At 37.5% G+C, this 24,960-nt stretch overlaps 1 protein-coding gene across 1 annotated transcript; it reads right to left on the bottom strand.

The window, feature by feature from the left end:
- Positions 1 to 955: 955 nt before the first annotated feature.
- agpat5 (1-acylglycerol-3-phosphate O-acyltransferase 5 (lysophosphatidic acid acyltransferase, epsilon)) lies at positions 956 to 24,057 on the bottom strand. Its single transcript, XM_088610701.1, has 8 exons — positions 23,320 to 24,057; positions 18,011 to 18,080; positions 17,271 to 17,386; positions 17,011 to 17,100; positions 15,467 to 15,557; positions 13,073 to 13,234; positions 5,878 to 6,001; positions 956 to 4,622 (listed from the first exon to the last, which is right to left on the bottom strand). The coding sequence occupies exons 1-8, from the start codon at positions 23,536 to 23,538 to the stop codon at positions 4,397 to 4,399; spliced, it is 1,098 nt and encodes a 365-aa protein (XP_088466827.1). The 5' UTR covers positions 23,539 to 24,057; the 3' UTR covers positions 956 to 4,396.
- Positions 24,058 to 24,960: the final 903 nt, after the last annotated feature.

The raw sequence follows: 24,960 nt of genomic DNA, 5'->3' as shown, positions 1-24,960 counted from the left end.
ATTCTTCTTCCCAGTAGCATGAGGTTTTTAATGTTACACTCCTCATCCCAATTCATGACTTCATAAGGAAGATATTTCAAGATGACCATGCCAAAAGGATCCATGCATTGATATTTCACATTAACTGTTTTCCAGTTCTAACCAAGTTTTTCAGTCAAACTAACTTGGTCTCAAAAGCACAACTAATGAAAACAGAAGAAACACAGAAGTGCTGTCTGCACTTGCTTTGCAAATTGTAGTAAAATTAGGAAAAAATGTTAAACATAACAGAAGCCAACTTTACTCAGAAAAAAAAATGTTTAGGATAAACAGTTCTTTATAACTTCTGTTTTGCATTAATATTTCAGTGAGTGGAGCTGAAATTTCTGTTTGAGGATGTTAGTCACAGTGTGGCACAATCTGCTGCTTGAAAGTACAGCTTGGCAGCATTGCCAGTGAAGTATATAAGGGACATATTCAACTGAAAAGTACATAATACAACTATTTATCCTAGAAGAAACTAAAGATAAGACCTTATATTTTTTCCAATGGGACCCAAAGATCAGATGTTCAATTAAGATCTGAAAATATGAGCCTATATATGGCCTGTAAGCATGCAAAGATGACCTTGTGTCCAAATCCAACAGTGAACAAAAATTTAATTTGTTCCAGTTTACTGCAAAAGCGTATACAAATACTATTTAAAAACAGAAATAAAACATAATTTGCATACTATGGGTGGAAATATTTTGTAATGAATTCTGAACTAAATTGTATGCAGAAGTAGGCAGGGAAATTGACCGTTTGAAATGGAAATGCATGCATTTGGGAAAATATATTTTTTTAAATAAACAAAATATGTCTTAGAGTTGAAGCTTGTGAAGAAGTATAAGCCAACAGAAAATTCACAAAAGCCAGTGTGACATCTAAAATTTACTATTAAAATGGCATTCAATAAAGTCAATGCATATCAGTGTTCATTTGACATGGTTTATTGAAAAATCATGTATGATAATGTATTCAGAAAGTGATTTACAAAAAAAGGTATGATGAACAATTTTAGAGGCAGCAGAATTTAAGTATAAACAAAACCAAAAATAGCAACAATACTGTAGAAATGTAAGTAGCAGAAACAAGGTGGAATACATTTTCTACTTGTGGATGCATAATAATAATAATAATAATAATAATAATAATAATAATAATAATAATAATAATCAATGCTTACACTTGTATAGCACTTTTCTGGACACTCCACTCAAAGCGCTTTACAGGTAATGGGGATCCCCTCCACCACCACCAGTGTGCAGCCCCATCTGGATGATGCGATGGCCGCCATAATGTGCCAGAATGCTCACCACACATCGGCTCTCAGTGGGGAGGAGAGCAGAGTAATGAAACCAATTCATAGAGGGGGATTATCAGGAGGCCATGATTGGTAAGGGCCAATGGGAAATTTGGCCATGACGCCGGGGTTACACCCCTACTCTTTTCGAGAAACGCCCTGGGATTTTTAATGACCACAGAGAGTCAGGACCTCGGTTTTACGTCTCATCCGAAAGACGGATGTCCGTTTACTCCACATATAAAATGACAAAAATGATTTAAACAAAAGAAAAGGTCTGGTTTAACCCTCTTGACCATTGTAGATTAAAACCTGTTTCTGCATTTCATGCCAACCTTATGTCAAATGTTAAAGCCATCAACTCACAGAGGGTGAGGGTGCATGGGCTCAGTCTAATCTCTGGGTAACAGATTTATTTGAAATAAACACAAGAAGCACCGATAAGAGTTCTCTTTCTTTCTTTTGTAAGGATAGACAACTGTGACGGGAGTGTGCATTGCCCAGAATTCAACTTGGCACCTGCTGCTTATACAAACTCAAAGGATCAAAATACAAGCAGCTGTCAAATTTACTATTACTTCTATTGCAACAACTGAAGGGAGAATCTGCTCTGCTGCGTCTTGTTATTATTACATTATTAACATTATTAGTAGTTTTTTCCGAGTCAAGTACAGCTGCTACAAATGTTGGGCGACCACCTGTAGGCGGTTATCTTTCTGTATCTTATTTTTTCATGGTAAAAAAAAAAAAGTCAGGCAAAAGTCGCTATTAGCAATAAAGACTTGGTAGTGCAATGGGTGAGTGAGCCCATCTTATTTTGGGGTTCATAACCAACATACTGTAGACAGATCACATTAAGCATATGTATAGTTTGAAAAGGGGGAGATTTCAGTTCAGGCATTTAATATTTAACAGCTGGTTACACTCTGCAGTTGTGCAGTTTTTCTAAACCTGCAAGAACACAAGGGCCTGCCCATACACTTATGAGATACCCTCCTCTTCAGTGCGGTCACTATGCGTTTTAGGAGACGAGTCAGTTCTCTGCTCCGGGACTTGTTAGATAGAATGAAACCAATAATCAAAGAAGCATGATCAATACCGCCCCTCACCTAGCCCCTGTTCTTTAGTTCCTCCCTTCAAATATCGAGCTTGCCGTGCACATGCCATTAAAAACGAACTGTTTGGCTTCAAAGTGTAAAAAGGCTGACTCTTAATAGCAAATCAAACCTATTTGTGTAATGTACTGTAAACAATTTCTTTAAAATACACATTAATTACAGACTGTGCTATGATGATAATAACTAGTCCACTAGAGGGAGTTTCAGCACATTTATCATATTAAACAATTCTGGCTGTTAGTAGCCTCTAAATAGTTTTCTGCTATGATTGTCCTCAGTATGTAAGATGAGGATTGACCCCATGTGGGCAGAAGGCACATACTCTCTGAATCAAAATGGCACTTTAAAATAGCTTCTATCAGTTTTTCTGATGGTTTATAAACTTTTTTCACTTCTACAGATTGCATAAAGACCATAATTTAACACTGGATTGAATTTATTTTGCTGAGGATCTCCATACTTGACTCTTGTGGTACTGCTCCAAATTCAGCATTTGTTTTATCCTATAAAATGATATGCAAGTAAAGCTCCTGAAGTTTATCGGCATTCAAAGCACTAACTTACATGAATGGTGTGAGTTAAGAGTGAAAAAAAGAAAAACCTTTAAAATATCAAATCACGCATGCTCTAAAAAAAGCCATTATTGAAAAAACGATCACTTCTCATATTGAGATCAGGAAAATATCAAAAAGGAATAAGTAATGAAATAATGAAACATACTTACAAAATAAAGAAAAACAGCAACTGCGACATCAATACACTTTACTTGGCATATTATATATTACCACAATTCTCTCCCTTTTCTTTCACTTTCAGTAAGGTGCAGGGGAAATGACCATCAATCTACTTCTGTAAAATGCATGTTACACAAAAACCCATTCGTGGTGGTAAATCTCAATTTTTCCCTAATCTTGATATTCTGCCTCTCATGTACCTTAAAAATGAGCTTTAAAAGGAAGCAGTAACCTACGGATCCTAGTCGCTATGGCAAATAAGACATTTTCTGTCATGAAATAAGATATACTGATAAGTTTTAAATTCCATGAACTTTCCTTAATATCAGGTATGGCAACAAATTTCAAAATGTTTCCGTAAGACAATATTTGAAAAGCACACACAAACATTTATATTTTGCATCTCAAACAGTTGAAACTGAATGAACTAGACAGCTGCCACCAATTGCATTTAACTAAAGCCATGTGTTAACCACACAAACACTGATCAGATTAATGAGATCAAGACACATTTTTCTGATTTTGAAAGAAACAATAAAACCCAAAAAATGACAAAACCCGCCAGCAATTAGCTATGCCTGGAAGCATTTAAAGCTCATCTTTACAAATTGATTTTTACCAGTTATCCCTTACTGTTTAAAGAAAAGATGGAAATTTCATGTGCAAGTGGAACAGCCTGGACTTGTTTAACTTGCCTGGCAAGTTAATGGCATACCTGTTTAAAGGGTGACAATGATATAAACTCATTTTCAATTACATTAAGTGCTAATCAGTGAAGGCCAGTTTAGCAATTTAATGACTAAAATAATCCATGTACAAACTGTTAAACTAAACCCATAAATATTTCAAAACACTGAAAGTTTTATGGAACCCTTTTAATTCCCATTTTTAAGCAGTAGGTCTTTCTGAACTTGGAAAACAGAATTTGGGATTTGGCTCCGTTGTAGAAATTCCAGCCACATGCTGAACGGTTTACTGGCTGGGATTTTATATGACTTGCACAAAGATCAAGATCAAGAAAGTTGCAAATAAAGAAAATGATAAGCTATCCCCCTAAATCTACCAAGGTTAAAGGTACACCGTAAGCCACCTATATGTAAAAGGTCTTTAAAGCTTGAAACTTAAAACAAAGAAAAAAACAATCTTTCTCCAGTTAAAGAACGAAAGAGGGCTGGACATTTTGAAACAGGTTAGAAACTGCATTACAGATTTTGTTTCTCTTATGGCCTAAAATTAACCCACAGCCATCCTGCCAAAGTCCCATAAACCCAGGTGTTGATGTACAGTTTCCGTCCAGACTCGGTTAATAACATTGGCAAAGTAAGGCCACCCAAAATGAGCAATGATGGCAAAGTCTTCTTGATACTCAGAGGGGATCTGCGACTCTCTCCAGGAAACTTGTTCCTTTTTTCAGGCTCTTCAGACTCGTAAAAGCTAGTCAGCAACCTGTCAGGGAGAAAAACACATTCTGACCTTCTCTTCAATGCATCCAGTTCAAATAACCTGCAATTACACTCACTCAAATGCTTCAAATGTAAAGGTGATGAGATTTGTTCTCAAACAGAAACCCTATCAAGATCAGAAAGTGATGCAGTCCTGTGTAGAATAATTCAATAATAACTGCTAAGTTAAAATACTATAATAAATGACCAGATTTAGTTTTTAAATTAGCCATTATGGGCTAATGAGTACAATGATTATAAATACCTTTGTATAAAAACATTGTGCTACATCCCTTTAAACCAGTTATTAATCTTTTATGACTTCGGGATGAATTAAAGTGAGGTTCTCCTTAACTGAATTAAAGAATTAATGCTGTAATTCACGCAAGAACTATCAATAAATGAATACTATGGGAAAACATTACAGTATGTCACTCAAATACATAATGCATTTATCATACTGAATAAATATGAGGCAAAATTGTTATAGTTAAATACAACTCATTGATATTCTTTTAAAAATTAAATGTCAGAAGCTTAATCACTAAATGCAAGTGTTAAGGCTAGTGAAAAAGCAGTTTTATCAGAAGCCTTTAATGCTGTGATTTTCAGACAACTATCCCAGCTATTCTGACACCAGGAAAAGGGTTATATAAACATGCACCATAATGGATGTTATGGTCTTTAGTCATGAGAAGTGTGAAATGAAACATGACAAAAATGGGGAAAACAAACTGATGCTTTTGAAGTTTAAACTGCTAAATAGACTCTTTGATAGTTTCCTCAGTAGTGCAGATTTGTCTCTTTGTAACAGCAATATGGTGAAAACCAATTGTTTCTAGATTACATTTTTTTACATTTCAAGATTGTATAAAAATTATAGTTAAACTGCATCACAAAAGCCTTTTGACAGATATTAACAGTCTTCTTTTTTAATTGTATCACCATCTTTTCATAGCTAGACTCCAACATCTGACAAAAAGGTAAATAAGGTTTCCACATTCGCACGTACAGTATATTGCAAATGGGGGTTTCGGATTAGTTTGTGCAATTGTTTTCCAAGGCAGTTAGTAAACTTTCAAAACAAATGTCACCATTATGTGTAAATATTTCTTAAATAAACACGTTTGCCCTTAATCTCAGGATTCCAGTTTCCCATTCGGATTGAAAATGGGGTTTTAGTTTGTACAACTGTGCACATAGACAAGACTCTTGTAAAATAAAGGTCTGTTTTGTATAAATGTTTTAGATAAACTCACCTGTCCTTAATCTCAAATCGCTCGTGCAGCCATCGCCGAAAGAACACAGTTTCTTGAGGAACCTCTTTCACATCCACCCTTTCAAAATAAATATGAACTCTGGGGCATTCCTTGCACAGGAATTCTGACAAAACATGGAAAAAAAACATTAGAACTCAGTTTTTGAAGACAAATCATCAGCATATGAAAATGTGCTCAGTAAAGCAAAAACAATTTAGCACTGTTTATAGAACATACCTTGACACGAAAAAAAATAATCAATTTGTGAACCACTGCAAACACAGATTAAGTCACACCAAACCTTTGGTCTCTCTTCTGCGACTGCCAGAATCAAGAATTTGACGTAGGTTAGATTAAAAGATCGCACAAAAAACTTGTCACGTAAAATCGGATGACTATCTTAGGAAGTCTGTTTTTAGCTCATTTCACCGGTTATTTTAGTTGGTTAATGAAAGGATGACAAACCGTCTAACACTAAGTGTTAGTTTTGAAACAATTTGGTCATTTCTTATTTTCACTTACAAAGCATAGGTTTCTTGTAAAGACCCAAAGGAAATGCTTTTAATTATCCAATTCATCCAGATTTTTAATACAACTAATCCAATCTCTAGGACAATCATTAATGCATCCTAGTGGATGAGGGCAATTTGTTCTGTTACATGTTATCAAGCTGAAACAGCTGGATTTTATCACAATATCCTCATGAGAAACAGGGCAGTCCCATAAACTTTAACATCACATCACTTGAACCTCCCCAGAGGTCAAGCAATAACGCTAAGAAAATCAAACCTTGCTGTAGCCATTCTGTGACTATTGCTCTGTAAACCACAAAGCGAGAACGTCAACATGAAAAGAATTTATAAATTGCAAAAAAAAGCAAAACTTAAATGAACACTTCATATATTAAGCTGGAAGGCTAACAAAACTCTACTGTAAACAATCTGCCCTTTAAACTTACATATCAACTGCGTAGCACTGCTTATAAATGTCTGAATAGAACAAACAACAGTTTATAAGACCAATTTACAAATGAATTCAGCACTGAAGGAATCTAAAGCAGCAAAATGTTCACTACAAATGAACTATCAAATCATCCTCAATAGAGATGCAATGGAGGTGAACTTCACTTAAATTTGCATTTTAATACATTCAAGAAATACGCAAAATTTGGATGTTTATTGAAAGTAAAAATACCTCTTTGAAAAGATATTTTAAACTCAAAACTGGTGTTCTTATAGAGCACATTCCCATGAAAGCCCCATTTTATAGGCCTTGAAAAACACGCAGCTCTGCTCTCCAACATGATGTTTCCCAGGTAAGTAAACTAAATAGTATTTATTAAGCCCACATGTCCCACTAGTACCTAGGAGACTGCTCAATCGCCCACAGTGCCTGGCAGGTATGTGAGCTATCTGCTATCTGGATACTCCTTAACCCGACAAAGCAAAATCTAAAGCTGTTTTTAAGGGATGTTCCAATAAAAGCTCCCTGTATTGGTTATTTTATGTGCATTATTACAAACATGGGATATGCAGTAAGACATTATGAATCTACTTCTATAGAAGACACCGACACGGACTTGACAGTGTTTCAATGTCTGCAAAAACAAAGTGTACAATCAAAAAATAAATGGTCAGGACTGGCTCCTATGGTTAAATCGCTGAAGCCTGGCACTAAAAGGTGACAGATTCCTGCAATTTGCACTCCACCTAGTCCACACTTGGGACAGAGGTCACGGCGACTTCAACACTTTGATGTTGTTCAAAAAAATCTGCTGCAACTTCCTGGCTCGTCTGTGCAGTAGAACAGAATGAACTGAACAGGGACTGCTGACCGGATAAAGTACATGTTGGCAGTACGAAAGAAAAAATAGTGATCTTCTTTTCTATTATTTATTAGCACTTTTATATCCCGTCTTCATATTGGACTCCTCAGCATTAGCCTGTATTAAACTGAGAATAAAATAAAGGCTATAGCCACTTTGCTTGCTGCCTTAATAAATCAAGGCCAAGCCGTTCCGCAAAACTTTTCCCTGTCCTGGTCATGGAATAGAACTCTGGTACAGAGTTTTGCTAATTTCTGCAATTTAAAATTAATTCAATTCACATGGCTATACCGAGACAGATAACCAATGTTGTTAGGAAAATGTAAAGGTTTATTCTCATCCACTATACCTTTTTCAAAAGGAACGGTAAAGGAGCATTCTAGGCCCGAGGGCCAAAACACTGCGTTCACTGCAGGGAATGAGCCTTTACCTGTGCCTCTGCAACCTACACATGCCGGCGCAGCTCCCTACTCAAATAGCCTTTTCCAAGTATGACATGACTCAAGGCTATTGTGACCCACAACACACTGCTCCCAGTCAAGAGCCGATCAGTATGGTTATAGTGTCAACAGGACGAACGTGGGAGACAACGGGCTTTTGTGGAAACGAGATGGCCACCTGACTGCCGTTTCTTTGCGGTCGACGTCAATGTTTGCGTTACAGGACGAATCCCTCCCATTTCTACCGTCACTGTGTGCAAACTATGATTCATACCCGAGCCACAGTCGCTCGGTCAGAAACCACAATGGCTACACACCCGTTGGGTTGCTCTCGCAACTTAAACTGCCTCAGCGTTGGGAAACACCGCACTAAGTTTCCTGTCCGTACAAGGCCACCAACCTCACGGTGAAGCAAAGCCTGGAAACGTAGCTCCTCCTCATCGATGACCCTTTGACCTATCATCAGCATTCTAAAGACAACACAGTTAAACTGCATAAAAACCACGGCAGGCCAAGTGGCAATTGTTGCTCACAAAATGATTCCGATTAGTTAATTACTGTGTTGGCTAAACTGGGAGGTCATTTAAAAAAAAAAATCAACAGACCAAAAGGGCAAACAATGGAATCACAAAGACCTGACTCAGAAGATCAGCAATACTACTACCTGTAGCTTGGTCATAAAAACTGAACATCAGTGTTATCGCTGAGCACTTCCATCATTTCTTCTGCTGATTTAAAAAGAAGATTTTAAGAAAGCTGCACATTCCATATCAATGCAAATACTGCAGATAAATAATACCAAAGCTGTTAAACTAGCAATACGTGTACTATGCATGCTTAACAACCTTAGGAAATCAGTACCTCCACAATCTTCCTACCATCTAATTAGGACTGGGCTGATACGGACTGAGCTCATCTGCCATTTATTTCTGTAACCACCGGGTGTCACTTTAGATTACAGAGTGCGTTAGCAGTAATTAAACCAAAAAACCACCTGCCAATGTCATGCAATGCAAGATTAAATGAAGGCTTTTGTACAGAGATACAAAACAAAAGGGAGTCATGAATGGAAGAGTAAGAAAGAATTTCGAATTCTTTCTTCCTTGCATGCCACTGATGTTTATTCCGGTCAGTAACAGGATGTTTTCACATTTTTAGCTTCAAAATGTTCGGTATAGTTCTGTGAGAATTCACACTACACAAAAACAGCACGTCATAATGTTGTTTACAGGAAGCTGAATGAAATTAAAATTCCCATATTACAATTGTTTATTTTTAATTAGTTCTAAAAACTTTTACATCAAGAAATGGTTATTAAATACTAAATGTACAAAGCAAGAGATGTGAACTGTTTTGTATTTAGTTGAAAACACCATTCAAGCAGCCTGTGATTAACAAAACATTGCGCCATTAACGTAATACCTTGATTACTCCACTACAATTTCTAAATTATTCCGAGGAATATAATTACTGCTAATCTCAGCAAAGCTTATTGTATAGAATGTTTTGGTTATCTCAACCACAGTAATTTAAAAAGCAAGATTACATCAGTTTTCCTTAAAGTCCACAAGAAAAAAAAAAGTTGTTAACAACATTGACGCAATTCCTGTATATGCTAAAGTTAATTGAAAAAACAGATTTTTTTCTTTTAACTATAATGGCAAATGTTCATTTTTTGGACATTAAAATACAATATACAACTAAGACATCTACAGTATACATACATGACTGTATATATACTGTATATGGCTTTCAGCTAAATCCTTCATACATCTAGGTTGTTAGAACCCGTATATCTATTTTGGAAACCGATTAAATGTTCTTGGCTTTATTCCGATCCGTTTTGATCATGAGAAAATCACCTCACTTGAGCAAGCTTCCCAGGCTCAGGTGATCTGGTGACGTAGTGCGCTGAGGATCAAGAAAGGAAAATACTGAAATGAATAAGTCTCTCTAATCAGGACAATGACACCTCCTCGTATTCTGAATGTTGAAGGCTGAACAAAGTCACCTCAAGTGGAAACATGTTTCAGTGATGCATTAAAATGTTGCATAAACCATTCTGATAGGTGTCCCTAAGTCTGACATGCAAATAGATGTGTTGATTGGTGTGCACAACAGGGTTGCTAATGGGAAGTCTGGGCAACAGCACTAACAGACTACAGAACTCCACTTATAACAATTGATAGCAACTGGACAGCAAAGCACTGCAGTAATCAAGCAAGTCCCAAGACCTGCCTCTTAACAAAGGATATACAGTCTATCAGATATTCTTTAAGAATGGCCATTTGTTTATTCCAAGATCCTGAAACTTAAAAGGTGTTATTTTTTTTTAACTTTCAGCTTATTCTGCTACACATCACTGTGTCATCTGCACATCCAATGAATAATTTGCTAGATTTCAGGGGCAAAAGAAAACAATAGGTTTCCTCTAGTTACATTTTTCTATGAGAGCCTTCATATACAGTAAACTGTGCACACATTACTCTCTGGAACAGGGATGTGAATATTAATTAAATGTATATGGTCCCAGCAAATGTGGCTTCCAAAAATCTTAATGTCAGATGATTCACTTTAATTTTTGTTTTTGACTAATTTTCTCACATTAATGTATCATTCCAACACAACCTGTACACATATATTGATATGTCACTTGTAGCTTAAGGGTTTAACTAGGTTTAACATATAAGTTTGAAACAAAAGTTGCATAAATATTTGCTGATCACTTATTTTTATTCTTCATGCAGTTATTTGCAATATATGAGAACAAAATAATGAACTTAGAAACCACTAAAAATGCTTGATAAATTAAACCAGGCTTTCCTTGGAGCCAATCACAGAACTAACCCCAATCATTCTAACTGAAGAAGGAAATTTCACATTAAAGAAGTTTTAGAATTCTGAAATTTACGAAGGCTGGATAATGATGGAAACAGCTTAGGAGTTTATTTGCAATGTTGTAAAGAAACCACATTTTTCAAAGATCAAAAAAAGAACAGGGATGCCACTCAAAACAACTCTAAAGCCAAAACCAATATTTAAAGCTCCAAATTTTTTGGAACAGATGACAATCAAAGTCCAGTAAGCATCACAAAGCTCACTCACAAACTCTGAAGTCCTTGCTTTCAAGCAGCAATCCAGTGTGTTATCTCAATGCGTCATGAAAATATTAAAAACTGCACTAAAAGGGGAACTGTAGTCCCAATTCCTAAGAACGGTTATTAAATCTCAGCAACAAAATAAATAAATTGACAGTATAGAAAATTTTTACGAATTTTGAATTAAGCACAAAATTGTGAGCTTTGTGAAAGTACTGTAAGTTGCTATGTTGTTGCGAACCCCCGGTCTCACCGTGGTGAGAAAGAGTTCCCACGAATTGTGACGGGATGTGGCCCTTCCTGCTCACTAGTCACCGGAATGACTAATGTAATTGAGATGTACGAGCGAATAAGTACAGGTTACGCAGCAGACATTTCACAGCAGAAATTTTCCAATGTGATCTGGATGCAGAGTTAATTAGCAAGTAGTGTTTGTCAGCAAAACCGTCTTGAAATCAAGAGCAATATTTCTACTGGAATAAAAGAGAAAAGCAGACAAGCTGCTTCTTTACCATGTCATAGGAAATTTCATATCACCATATGCTTTGTTGCTTAATTCTGAATCACAAAATATGGTGTTGCACATACCTGGAAACTATTTTGTGATGTAAATTGGCGATTTACACGTTCCTGTGTACATTTTACTTTCATTGTGGTTTGAAATGCACTCAATGCCGATTCTTTCTAACCCCAGAATATAAAAATAGCACTGCAGTTCTACACAGAGTATACCCAGCCCAGACTCAATAGCAGTCCTCTCACAGACAAAAACCAAGCAGAATTGTCAAATGTAAGGCATTCTGGATATATCATCCAAATGAATAAAATAAAAATAAAAGAATGAATGATAAAATTTTCAGAGAAGACTGGTTGAACATTACATTGTTGGTCCTGGAAGGCACCATTGCAGCACCTCTTGTGAGTTACAGTATTTCTCAAGACTGGGAGCTCATGTGAGCTTTTCAGCAATGATGTTAATTTGTTCACTTAAGTCAGGAACTGCAGTCTTTTAGAGCTATAGGCCATTTAATTGATCGAGTCACTTGCTGTAGTGGTAAAGTCAGAATTATTTGGACTATCACCCTAGTCTGTAGACACAGGTGAAGTAAAGGAATGGATTGCAGACTGTCTCTCAGCCTTGGAAGTAATTAACTTTTCCACATGGCAGTGATTCCAATACACTGCAAAGAAAGAGCTAATAAAAATACTTTAAAATGGAACAATCAAAACTTTTGCCAAAAAGTTGTACAGATTACATTTTATTCAGCAGAAACAAACCAAACTATGTGATTTACTGTCATTATAACTTTACTGTACTTTCATGCTATATCTACCATTTCCCTTGTACATGCACTTAACGTAAACTTTGCATACATTGTCAGCTGCCGAGCAACTAAGATACACAGTCTCTTGACTATTGTAATAATAATGTATACTCAGCGCTGGGCTGTCACCCTGGACAATGCGTGTGGAATACACGAACACTGAGGCTACACAGGAGATGTCTGAATAAAGGAAAAAAGAAAACTCTTGCAGTAAAAACCTCTGGTTCCTCCTGACAGCAGCCAGACAGCACCCAATCATTTCTTTGCTCACAGAATTGTGTACAATACTGCCACAGAATTTTTCTTTTTTTCCCCAGTATGTTCTGGGTGAGAGGTTTAATAAAAATCCACCAAAGGCTAAACAGACAATAACAGATCACAGACCAATTCTAAATGTATTCTTGAAACAACCAGAAATAAACTATCACAAATTGAACGCGCTCACCAGAAAGAAGAGAAGCTCAGAAGAAACTTACAATGGTCATCAAAATTCTCCAAGGCGTTTACCTGGCATGGAAGGTGCAGCCCCCCTCTGACCCCTGGCATCTACAGTTCCTTCGTAAGCAACGGTGACGTCATAAACAGCATCCAGGTGACCCTTCATCGTCTCTATGGCTATATGGGCTGCTTTCATCCTGGGGGTCAGTACGTGCTTCAGAACTGCAAGTCCTTCACATGAAAAACACCCGAACACAAATCACATGACCGGAATATAACAGACGTACAGCATGTCACAAGCAGAAGTTTAATAAGCGCTTTGACAGAAGTGGCTGGATGTATCTGGAAAATATAGCTGATAATAAAAACATACCCTGTGGAGTCTTAATGACAACACAGGGAAGTCAGTCGATACCCCTAAGTTCTACCATACATTGCTTTCTGTCCAATCATTTTTGTCAGGTTTATTTATGTGCTTTGGAAACCTTCTTGTTTCCTGTGGTTCCCAGTGCTGCAATGCAAATTCACAACTTTTCACCAGCCTGTTTCAAATGAATAATGATTTCTGCATTTCATCCAAATTTTTTTAGATCACAGAGTATGTACACTACGTACATGATATAAATACACTGCATAATTGACAGCTCATTTTTTAGTAGCAGTTATTCTCCACGGACAAACTATCAGTTGGATTTCAGGCCAAGAACCACAAATTTTGGGGGCCAAGCAAATTCAGGGACAACTGTAACTGGCAACCACATCCTGATGTTGATGGAACCGACATGGGATATTTTAAAAATCTTTTCAGAAATATAAACAAAATATTTTTCTAAGTAAGTTGAATTTCTGCAAAAAAACACTTCCACTAAAGGTGTAGATAATACTCGTACTGAGATTCACATAGCCAGACTCGTGTTGTATCATGCTGCTTAAATTTCCAACATAGAAGGGAACAATGTCAACACAAGCTTCAAAATGTATATTTTCTACAGCACACATACTGAAAAAGTGGCTATAATAATCTTAATACACTGCTCAGTGTCTTAGCAGTGTTCACAATTACATATATCCCTCCATTACAAAATAACAGGAAGTTCACAAAAGCACTTTTGGAACCACAAATGCAAGCTGCAACTTTAACTGTTACATGATTACTCTAGGACATTTCAAAGCTTTTGACAAACATTTTACCTCTTCTACGTATTGGCACACAACCTAGTATTCCAACAATCACGTGACATACAACAGCTCCAAAGACAATCTCACATATACTCTAATTACTGTACATAGAACTTGGCATTCAAAGCCTATGTGGCTGTAATGATTAAAAGGTTTTACAGCCCTATATAGCATCATTAAGGATTAAATTTATGGCGCTGCTTATCTCGCCTTCTACTCAAACATCTCTCTTACACTACACGCAGGTGTGGGTACTGGCCGACTCAGTGCATCTGTCTACAGTAATTCTTTTAAAATGGCCTAAATTTAGTTAGGTGGTGTATGTTATAGTTTTAAACTTGTGTGATCTTCAGAAGATAAAACACTTTCCCCACAGAAACAAATTAATACATTTAGAGTACGAACACATAATTACACATTTCACAACGTACTCTTACTTACGTAAACTTTATCAGTCTTCTGGTCACATTTATACATTTATCACACTGTTCCTCATGTCAGTAATCAAAAGAATTTTAAGTCAATACTTAGTATATATTTTATATATATTTTATACTAAGACCAATTCACTGGTTCAAGTTTTTAGAGATCTTTTAGAGATCTGGCAAACTGCCTGTAGTGCATTGACAACAGTGAAGAATAAAATCCATAAACTGGTTTTAATTTTGACAGAGGTTTAATTCTAACACTATCAACAAACATTAAGGTCATGAGATTTTGCTACGAATGCCAAGCAAAGCAAACTAGAACTAAAACAATGTTACCTTGCTCCACAGCTACATAAATTGCACCCAATTCCCTGCTGCAGTACCAAGTTCTGGGAAAACGACAATTTTGTTATTTGCAACTGGGTCACTTAACTGTAGAGGCCAGTTAAAACATCATATCCAGTACTGTATGTCACAGCCTCATTTGTAAATCTACTAAGGAACCACTTATAAACAGCTTCATACTATGACTGGAGCTGCAGTGTCAGACATATCCTGTATAACAACATGTGCCTTGATGACCAAAAATGAGAACTCCAGCCACACCAAGAAAAGGAATTTAATGTCTTTGAAGTTAAAAAAACAATCCTTCCAACCAACTAAATAGAAAGTACCCTGTCAGGCCCCCATCAAACCACAGACCTGCTCTTGTGAAATCGATTATGAAAATACTACATCAGCATAGACCTTCAAAATTGAGGTGGGAAATTGTTGGATTGTTCTTGGTGCTGAAGGAGATTTGGTGAAGTTCTGTTTACAACTTACTGGCTCCACAATGAAGATGCAAAAGACATACCTTCTTTTTTTGCAAAAGCTTGACTATCGCTTATCACTTTTCGGAGGTCTGGGTTGTAACGTGTTCCTTCTGGGAAAATTACAAGATACATCTAGGAGGAAAAGAAAAGCAAAAATAACAGTGCTTATACATGTCGATCCCAGGTTTAAGAGAGTGGACAGGATTTATTTCCTGGGACCAAAAATATCGAATCAAGACTAACGTTACTGTAACTAAAACATCAGTAAATAGACATGAAATTTTAGAACTCAAGTTACAGGTCACACTGGAAAAATCTTTCAGTCTGCATGTAAAAGGAATATAGCAATTCCTCTGCAGTATAGAGTGTGAACATGTCCACAAAAAAAAGGATTGCTGAGCTACTTTGTACCCTGTTGAAATGAATTACACCAGACATTTGGATTAAATTTAAATCACAAGATGAACAGCCCTGCTGTGTTCCAAAATATTGATCTGTAGGGTTACGAAAGATACAAAAAACATCATCATAGTGGCTCTACAGGACAGTACCCAGGAGCTTTCTATGCACCGTAGAAATTAATATTGTGTATTCACCATAAACACAAAAAAATCTAGAAGATCAGTTTATCTAGTACAGTTTCAATGATATTTCATCAGATCCAAGCCCAGGGGAGATACTGATGTTATACCCTTGCCCAGGGCACTTCACATGGATGATATATGAATACATTTTCAGTATCCATATACAGTAAAAGATGAACCCAGCCTACCATTACGTGCAAAAAAACAAAAAGATCTGAACCGAGATAAAACCAAACAAGTGAGCTCAATCATACTTGGCTTTTAAACAATACATCCTATATGTCTTACGAATCAAACAAGTTATTTAAAAACAAAACAACTGGGATACATCAAGTGTTGTCACATGAACTGTAAAATTGTAAGCCCAAGACAGAAAACACAAGGCTGTAACCTAGCAGAACGCACTGGAGAGGTCCCCAGTCATTGAGCCATAGAGCTCACCAAGTGTCATGGGAAAAAGTCATTTGGCAAGAAATACCTTTTTACAAATAGAAAAAAATAATATCTTTAGAAGGCATGTCTGCTAATTCATGAAACCAACATTCACAATGATTAATCTGATTGACATCTGAGTAACAACTGTACTACCTCATTTATAAATACCATGCTTTTTAAACAATCTTCTAATTACTTAGACAAGAAAATTTTTAAATTTGGAATCCTTAGTAACAATGAAATTAAAAAGATTCCTCTAAAACAAAATGCTTTGGGTTATTTAAAAAAAAAAACATTTCCATAAATGGCTCATGTTTTATTTTCGAAAGTAGCAAAAGCCTGAATTTCTATTATGTTAGTGAGATTCCAGCCAGAGCATGCATTACTAAAAACTGGTACACTTCCATAATTGGCGGAAAGAGATCTGTGCTTTACGTTTTCTGTAATATAACACCCCACAGAGCAGAACCTGGTGCTTCTCATTTAAGAATGAAGACCTGATTTGTAAAAACACAATAAACTTCCTGCTAAGGAATTGCCATTGCGAAACAAACATGAATACTTACAGGAGTTCCTATTTTTGTTTGAGATAGGAGCTTGTTTTTCATGGCTTTTTCATCAAACTTGGCACTACGCTTCACATACACGCCTCCATGCTGGGAAACATGAAATAAACATTACACAGAGTCTTTGCAACATATCGAGTCCTGATTTTCACTGTAACAGTGTAACATTTCAGGGATTCCCACTGGCCAAAACACCTGTTACTGAGCCATTTGCCTTCTTCGGCGGGAATATTCCATATACAGCACATCGCATGGCATACCTGAGAAAAGTACCACCCATACAGAGGAAGCCACCTCAGTCCATCTTTTAAAACATATCGCAAATGGCCCAGGGCATCCTGTCTGATGGCTAGCATGTCCGCAATTATCCAGTCAACTGCCAGAAAAAGAAAACACAAGACAGTGAAGGGAAAGGGGGGAAGAATCTTCTTTATGCTATTATGTTCAGAAACAGCATTTTAGCAAAACAGCAAAAGAACATCAATCTCTCAACCGACTTAATTTTGTGTTGGTTAAAATACTATTGCAAAGGAAAATGGAAAGTATGCAGACCTTAAAATATGAAGTCAGCTTTTAAAAGCGCTAATGAGACCAAATTATTGTTCTTCAAAAGCAAAATGCACTGTGGACGTACTGGACTGTAAGCCTTTCGTGTTAATATAAAAAAGTCCTATTTTTTTCCTGCTCCAATAGATAAAAATACTTGCCCTTCTGTATTTCTGTATTAAGTCTTCAAAATAAGAAATTCATAGGTGAAAAAGCAAAAAAAAAAAAAAAACAGGTCACAGTATATTTAGCCAGTTTAAACACCTCTTTGTCTTTATTAGATCAGTTTCAATAGACATTTGAGTAGGATTTAAACATCCAAGTTGTAATACAGGCAAAATGCCACATGGCTGGAAAGCAAAAATGTGTGGAAATTACAAGTCTGAAAACCCTCAAAACTAAACTGCTTCCACGTTTAAGACAGTTTGAGAAAATGAAGAACTAAAACACACACCTGTACACTGATGGTTGGACAGGTAGACCACATTCTCTTTTTTCTTTGGTATATCGCCATATATAACCACCTACAATAAAATAAAAAACTGTTTGTTAAAAAACCTTCTAATATGAAGCAATATGAAAGCTTGTGTAATAGACTGAAACTGCAGCTTAATAACTTACCACAAACCTAAATAGCTCAACATCTCTTGTAGGCAAGAAAGAAATGAATACTGAAACCAAAGCATTCAACAACACTCGCCAAAAAATTCTGAAGACTAAAAATGGAAAAAACAGGATACTTTTTTGGACATTCCAAAACTACAGGCTGTATGAAGGGCTTGTCTTCCCTAACAAGGTTAGATGGAGTACATTTGCAATATCATGTTACAGCAAATATTTAGAATGCTTCACTTATAGAAATAATATCTTCATGTATAATAACCCACAAATGCAGATTTGAATTCTCAAAATGTTTTATACATAACCAGGCATATTTTCTTAAACAAATAATGATGATTAGCTCATCTCCAGCAAAGCTATGCTGCTGAGGTTTGGAAGTCAATGGGTGCTTGGATTCCATATTTACTTTTTACAACTGGGAATAATTTCCAGCAATGAATTGCTTTGCGTAGTATTTACTGGTACTCTGAGTTACCAGTACAAACTGGTACAAAAGACAAAAACATGTTGCAAGACAAACTGCCAAACATAATGTCTACCCATCTTAAGCAAGATCAACTCAAGAGGAAACAGGAATGGGCTATTCAGATGTGCATTGTGCAGATGTGCATTCAGTATTGCAGCTAAGACAGTGAACCTTGGAATACATTTTGTTGTTGCAAAATTAAGAACTAATACTCCTTACTATACTAAAGCATCAATTTATCATTAGATCATTTATGTACATGTGCTTATAATGTTAGTAAGGACTGATGCAATACGTTTATACGTGCATTACACATCTATCATGATGCTTTTGTTTGTCAAAGCTTAAACTGGTTGGTTGGTTGGTGCTGAATCCCACTGCACACTTCAAGATTAAAGTGTTAGGAAAATTTACACCACCAAGTACATATCGAAACATGTGTGCGAAAGTGTGGAACTGACGATATAATTCTCACTGATCAGCGTCTCGGATACATCATAAGGAAACAAACATCTGCTTCACAAAGTAAATACTGAGGCAAACTATTTAACTGAAGACCAGTGGAATACGAGATTAATTTACAAGTGTTCTGTGGAGAATGAGCTAGACTCCCACACACACCTTACAGGCTGAGCTGGACTCAGAGGAGATTTGCGGACTATGGATCAGATCTCGTCCTCACTGTCTCAGGACAATCAGCTTTTTCTTGCCTAAGAAGCCCTCCCCCTCCCCAGCCAGGGCAATACATTTTTCATTCCAAATCCCAAAACTGAACATGGAGAAACACAGCTGTGTTTGGGTCCTTAGCAGTACGTAAGACTTAGCAGCTGTACAAATTCTAAACATATGCACCAGTGGTCTCATTCTAGAAAAAAAGGAGAACATCTTTCAACATACCACTCACTGACCATCAGGGAAAATGAAGTAGTGACATTCTAGATACGAGATGATCACAAAAACTGGCTCTCAATTCAATCAAGCAAAGTCAAGCCCAGTGTTAGATCATGCTTGTTTGACCCAAATATGCTCCCTGACAGAGGTGACACAAGGCTAAACAAAAAAAAAGATGGGGAAGACTGGGACTAATTTTCCATTCTTTTATATCCACATCTGTTCTACAAATACTGTTCCTATGCTTAAAATAATAAAAATACATTTCCACTATACTTTTGTCTTGAATGCAGGACATGTACCCTAAAACAAATCTAAACAGCAATCATGCTGTTACTAATTTGATTGAGATCTCACTGAGGCACATCATTCCAAACTCGTTTTTCCTGCTATTGCTGATCCTGTTTATCCAGATAGAAACATTTTTGATTTTGTTCAGTCCTGTAGTGTACCAGTTACCATGACTCAGAAAAATGAAAAGAATAAAAAGGGTGTACCAAAGGTGAAAAACAAAACCTGGAACTAAACTTGATATCTCAGAACATTATGCCCTAATCTAAGTGGAACAAATTGTCAAAATATACTTAATCAACAATGACATGCCTCCTTACCGGACATTCTCTCATCCTAGCATATCAAAATACAGCTGCAGGCACATACACTGACGCCCCACTGTCTGAAACAACTATTTACTAGTTTACTGAATGCAATAAATGTGAATGTTTTGTTAAATTTTTCTTGTCAGCAAGACATCTGCAAAATGCATTCAACTTAAATTAATACCAGAATGTAGTAGCTCAAATGTTCTGGTGAACTACATAATTATATTGTGGTGCTATAATGGGAACCTGGGTTCAATTCTGGACGGTAGGAAGTTATCTGTGTGGAGTTTGTATGCTCTCCCCGTATTTGCATGGGTTTCCTCCCACACTCCAAAAACATACTGGTAGAGTAACTGACTTCTTAGTAACGTAGCCCTGGTGTCCCGATGGACTGGTGCCCCTTCCAGAGAGTTTCCTGCCTTGTGCTCACTGCTTATGACGATAGGCACTGGCTGCCCTGCGACTCGGAACTGGAAGAAGCATTCAGAAAAAAGATGGAGGTGCTTCTATTATGTTTACAGACAATCAACCCTTGAAAAGCTGTTTTTGTGCCACCACTTCAGAGTCCCAGCTAGAGCCTCAGGAGAATTTGTCCTGGATATTAGGCAAAAATAATCCTTTTGTCTTCATGTTTGTATCTACCAGAAATCTCACCAGTATCTCAGACCTGCTGTACAGGTAACACAGTGCACTACAAATACTGCTTAAGCTCCTGTTGCAGGAGACGGTTCTTGGAAGGTAACATCATCTTCTACCATTTTAACTGGTCTAATTACAGAGTCAAAGGGACAGATTTAGCAGCTCCCCCTCAATGTCTTAAATTATTTACCGAGAGATACCTTACAGCCACACCAGAGAAAATACTAAATGTTTCTTAGTGAGCAAATTATTCCAACACTCAATCTTGTTCTACAAACTACAAGCCACAAAGCCTGGGAATACGGAAATGATTACATTTTCCTGTTTACTTCTCATTTTGATGAGTTTTTGGTTATTGTTTTAAAATCCAATTCAAAGTACTAACCATCTACCCTCCAAAAAATCTGAAAAAAAAACCCTGTAAACATTATTGACGCAGGAGAGAATAACTTATGTTGAACTAATTATTCTAAGATTCCAGTGTGTTGAACAGGCTATAAAACTGGTTAATTTAATGTTATATCTAAAGCAGGCTCACACAAACCATAAAAGGACAATTTAATAACATCTGAACACTTAATATTGGGAAAGACGAATACTTGGATGTAAGGCGTGAATAGTTGGCATTTGGTTTTCCAGCAATCCAGTAGAAGAAGGAATTTAAGATGGACTTTTTCTTCTGATTCCTATTGGAGTCAGTCCATTCAAGCAACAGCTACATATCAAACCTGAAGCTCGCCAGGAGCAGTTGTGATGGCGTACAGCAGGTCAAACGCTTATTTCTAGTTACTAGCTTTCTGAAATCCTATGCTCAAGGGGTTCAGAATAACAACCTATTCAATTTCACTGTATAGTACGAAGGACACAGCTACTTGTCTTATTTGGATATAACGTACGCCTCCTCCATAGATATCGTTATTATATTTTGCATAATTGATTTGAATATTATGTACTTTCACCCTATTCTGAATAGCACCTCTCATACTAAGCCCTTCAAAAACCCATATGAATGTCAATGTCATGTTGCCAATGCGCACGGGATAACTCAAAATAACGTTTTTAAATCTTAGAGATGTTCTAAAACAAAAAAATGTAAATAAAAAGTCTAAACTTCGTCAAGGTCCGTCCAGCCACTGAGAGTCGCAGGCGAATTCGTGACCGCGCGAAGGGGACTTGTAACACATGAACGCGCGGAGCACAGGAGAAATCGTGGCTGAAGCGCCGGACACCACAGACGTCTCCCAACGGCAGGCAAACTTGACAGGATGCTGTCAGATGTACAGACCATCTACAACCTGCCAGTCTGTGGATCTAACTATAGTTAAATGTACAGTATGTTAACTAAACATAGATGTGGAATAACTGACGCGACTCAAAACAGAGAGTACAGTATACCCCCTTCAGCTTCTCAAAGTTTAAAAACCCACAGGCACTGCATTAGACACGGTAGCCTAGTTTCCAAAGCAGATGCACTATTTCTGTTCCAAGTGCTGCTCTGAGAAGCTCACTAGCTTCTGGGGAGGGTACAATTGTAACTACAAACCCCCCAAAACGACAGATCTGAGCTCGGTGAAGTCTGGTACTATTTTAGGGGCACTGATTTCCTACACTTGGCCAGTATGACTGCGGGCTCCTTACCCAGAGGGATTATTAGCACTGACCCAGCACAACAACGGCACTCAAAGCCCACAAATCTTAGCTCCTGTCAAGAGTGGACAGAGGTAAGGCGTTTCAGAAATCACTTCGATTTCCCCACGCCGTGAACTATTTTTAGTAGGCTGTGAAATTCAAATTTAATATTTCATACTTATTTTTAGTTTTTTTTCTAGAAAAAAAAAGACGGATTCCTAGCCGGGCTGCAACTTCGGTGCTGTGTTTCCACAACACAGGCCTGGCGGACAGTAATTAGGCCTAAGAGTCCTGACTATGGAGTGGCCTTGTCAGGTGCTCTTTCTTCTTTAAATCAAAGGGCCAGATTTAGCGAGATTCCGATGAAGCAGGTTAACTTTATTTAATACACAACGAGTTTGTTTTCTAAAATCCTATCATTAATAGACCGTAATGGTAAAATCCTTGTCCATGTTCACACATTGTATAGACGGACTGAGTGTGCCACCCTCAGAATACATCTTGAGTAATGTTTGTGTTATTCCACTCACACCTACTGTAAATAGTCTAGATAGTTGCTTTAGGTGTGCCAGGAACTGTAATCGCAAACTGTACTTTTGATTTACCATTACGACTACAAGTTGACAATACATTTCCTCTTGGTAAACTAAGATGAATTTAAAAGTAAAATCCAGAATCAGTTTCACAGACCCCGACTACAGATTGGGCTAACTTTTAAATTGCGATTAGGTACTTCGGCAACAGCATTAATCCGCTTCTGAAAATTAACGGACCCTTCCTACGGTATTATTACCTTAGAGATTAAACGCAATGTGACGCAAAAAGTACTCCTCCTGTCCACACAATACTGGAGATGAAGATACAGGACAAAAAAATAAACAGATCAACGGAAGGATCAATCAATTCAAAACTCACCTCCACCCCCGTGTAATTCTCAAAGAAGAACAGGACCATGCTCTGATAAACGGAGTAGATCCGGTCGTCTATGGCGTGATAGAAGCGGCAGGGCAGGATACAGGACAGGAGCCGCCAGGCGACCCAGGACAGCAGGTAAGCGGGGGCAGTTCCCAGCATCACCGCGGCGGGAAACCAGTACCGCAGAGAGTACGTGTGGACAACCAAGGACAGCAACATTTTCAAAAGACAACTGCCCGGCTGCGCTCCTCTACTGCTGAAACAACCCTGACCCTAATCTCCTGAAGCCAAACTCGCCTCCCTCCCCTTCGCTCGTCTCGGCTTATCTGAACTGTGAAAAGTTGACAGCCAGTATCACGCCGATGAGACCCTATTAAACGACATGGAGACAGCTCAATTCCGTCCACCCACAGCTGCTCTCACATATGCATTCGTACGGAGTCCCCCTACGCAAAGCTAAGCAAAATAAAATCTTAATAAAAGAGAATATAATACCATGGATTTAAATAATGGAAGTCGACAAGTTATCACAAAAATTATTACTTTAATACTGTCTTACACAAACCCGAATACCGACCCATTTTCCCCACCACAAAGAAGTAGCTGTTTTCCCCAACTATAACCTGGTAATAATCGCGATTACATTTATTTTTATTTATTTTTTACACCCCCAAGAACTCCCTGCTACAAAGTCACACACGCCTCCTCATGGACACCATGTTGGAAGTGTTACGTAGCTGCACGTCCTAATATCGACGGCGCTGATTGGTTAAGGCGTGACTTCCTGAGGTGCTGGTTGCTAAGGGCGGATGACAGTTGCTGGGGAGTTGGTCCACGCCTTTCCAGCAGAGCGGTCACGCAGTGTACCCTGGTCTGTGACAGTTCTTGTGAGAATGGAGATCTTTTTTTTGTGGTTGCGTTTTTGCAATTCCTGATTTGTATTCACCGTGATGATTTTATGATCAAAGCAATATAATTTAAAAATCGTAGTGGTTGTCCACATTGCTCTGTGTTTGGACATGCCCTGCACGCTTTAGATAATGAAAGGTAAGGTCGGTGAGAAAAATGCACTCCGTTTACAATACGTCAAAACAAAGAAAGACATATTCAGATTGTGCTGTAGATTTTCAGATTAAAACAACCTAGGCTTTCTACATTCTGTCCTGCAGGCAAGCAGCACAGCAGCTTTTGGTATTTGGTTACAGTTGACTTACGTTGATGCCTCTGGAACAAGTGTCAAACCCATGTTACATGATCTCTAAGCAAGGGAGTCAATCTTGGCACAATGTTGCAGGACTTTGAAACTTCCAGTAAATGACATCTCAGTTGACACTTATTAACACGGGTGCCACCGATGACTCGGTAAAGAATTAGCTGCAGTGAGGTCTTGGGACTGCAATCGTTGCCAAGGCTGACCTAGAGATGAGGAGGCCACAGTTCATGAAGCACTTCATGTCTGTGTAGTTTACAGATGTCCAGCCCTGTTCCTAGAGAACCAGTCCCAATCCAGCAGGGTTTGTAGGTCCAATCAAATCGCCCGTTTCTAAAGAGATTGAACAATTCCATTCTGATTAACATTAAACCAGTTATTTGTTAAATTAAGTTATTTACAGGAAGATATCATTTGGGATTGAAATCTAA

This window comes from Lepisosteus platostomus, chromosome 17 (assembly GCF_059453375.1).
Source record: "Lepisosteus platostomus isolate fLepPlt1 chromosome 17, fLepPlt1.hap1, whole genome shotgun sequence".
NCBI lineage: Eukaryota > Metazoa > Chordata > Actinopteri > Semionotiformes > Lepisosteidae > Lepisosteus > Lepisosteus platostomus.
Note: the sequence above shows the minus strand (reverse complement) of the source record. Positions and strands in the feature narration are given on the sequence as shown.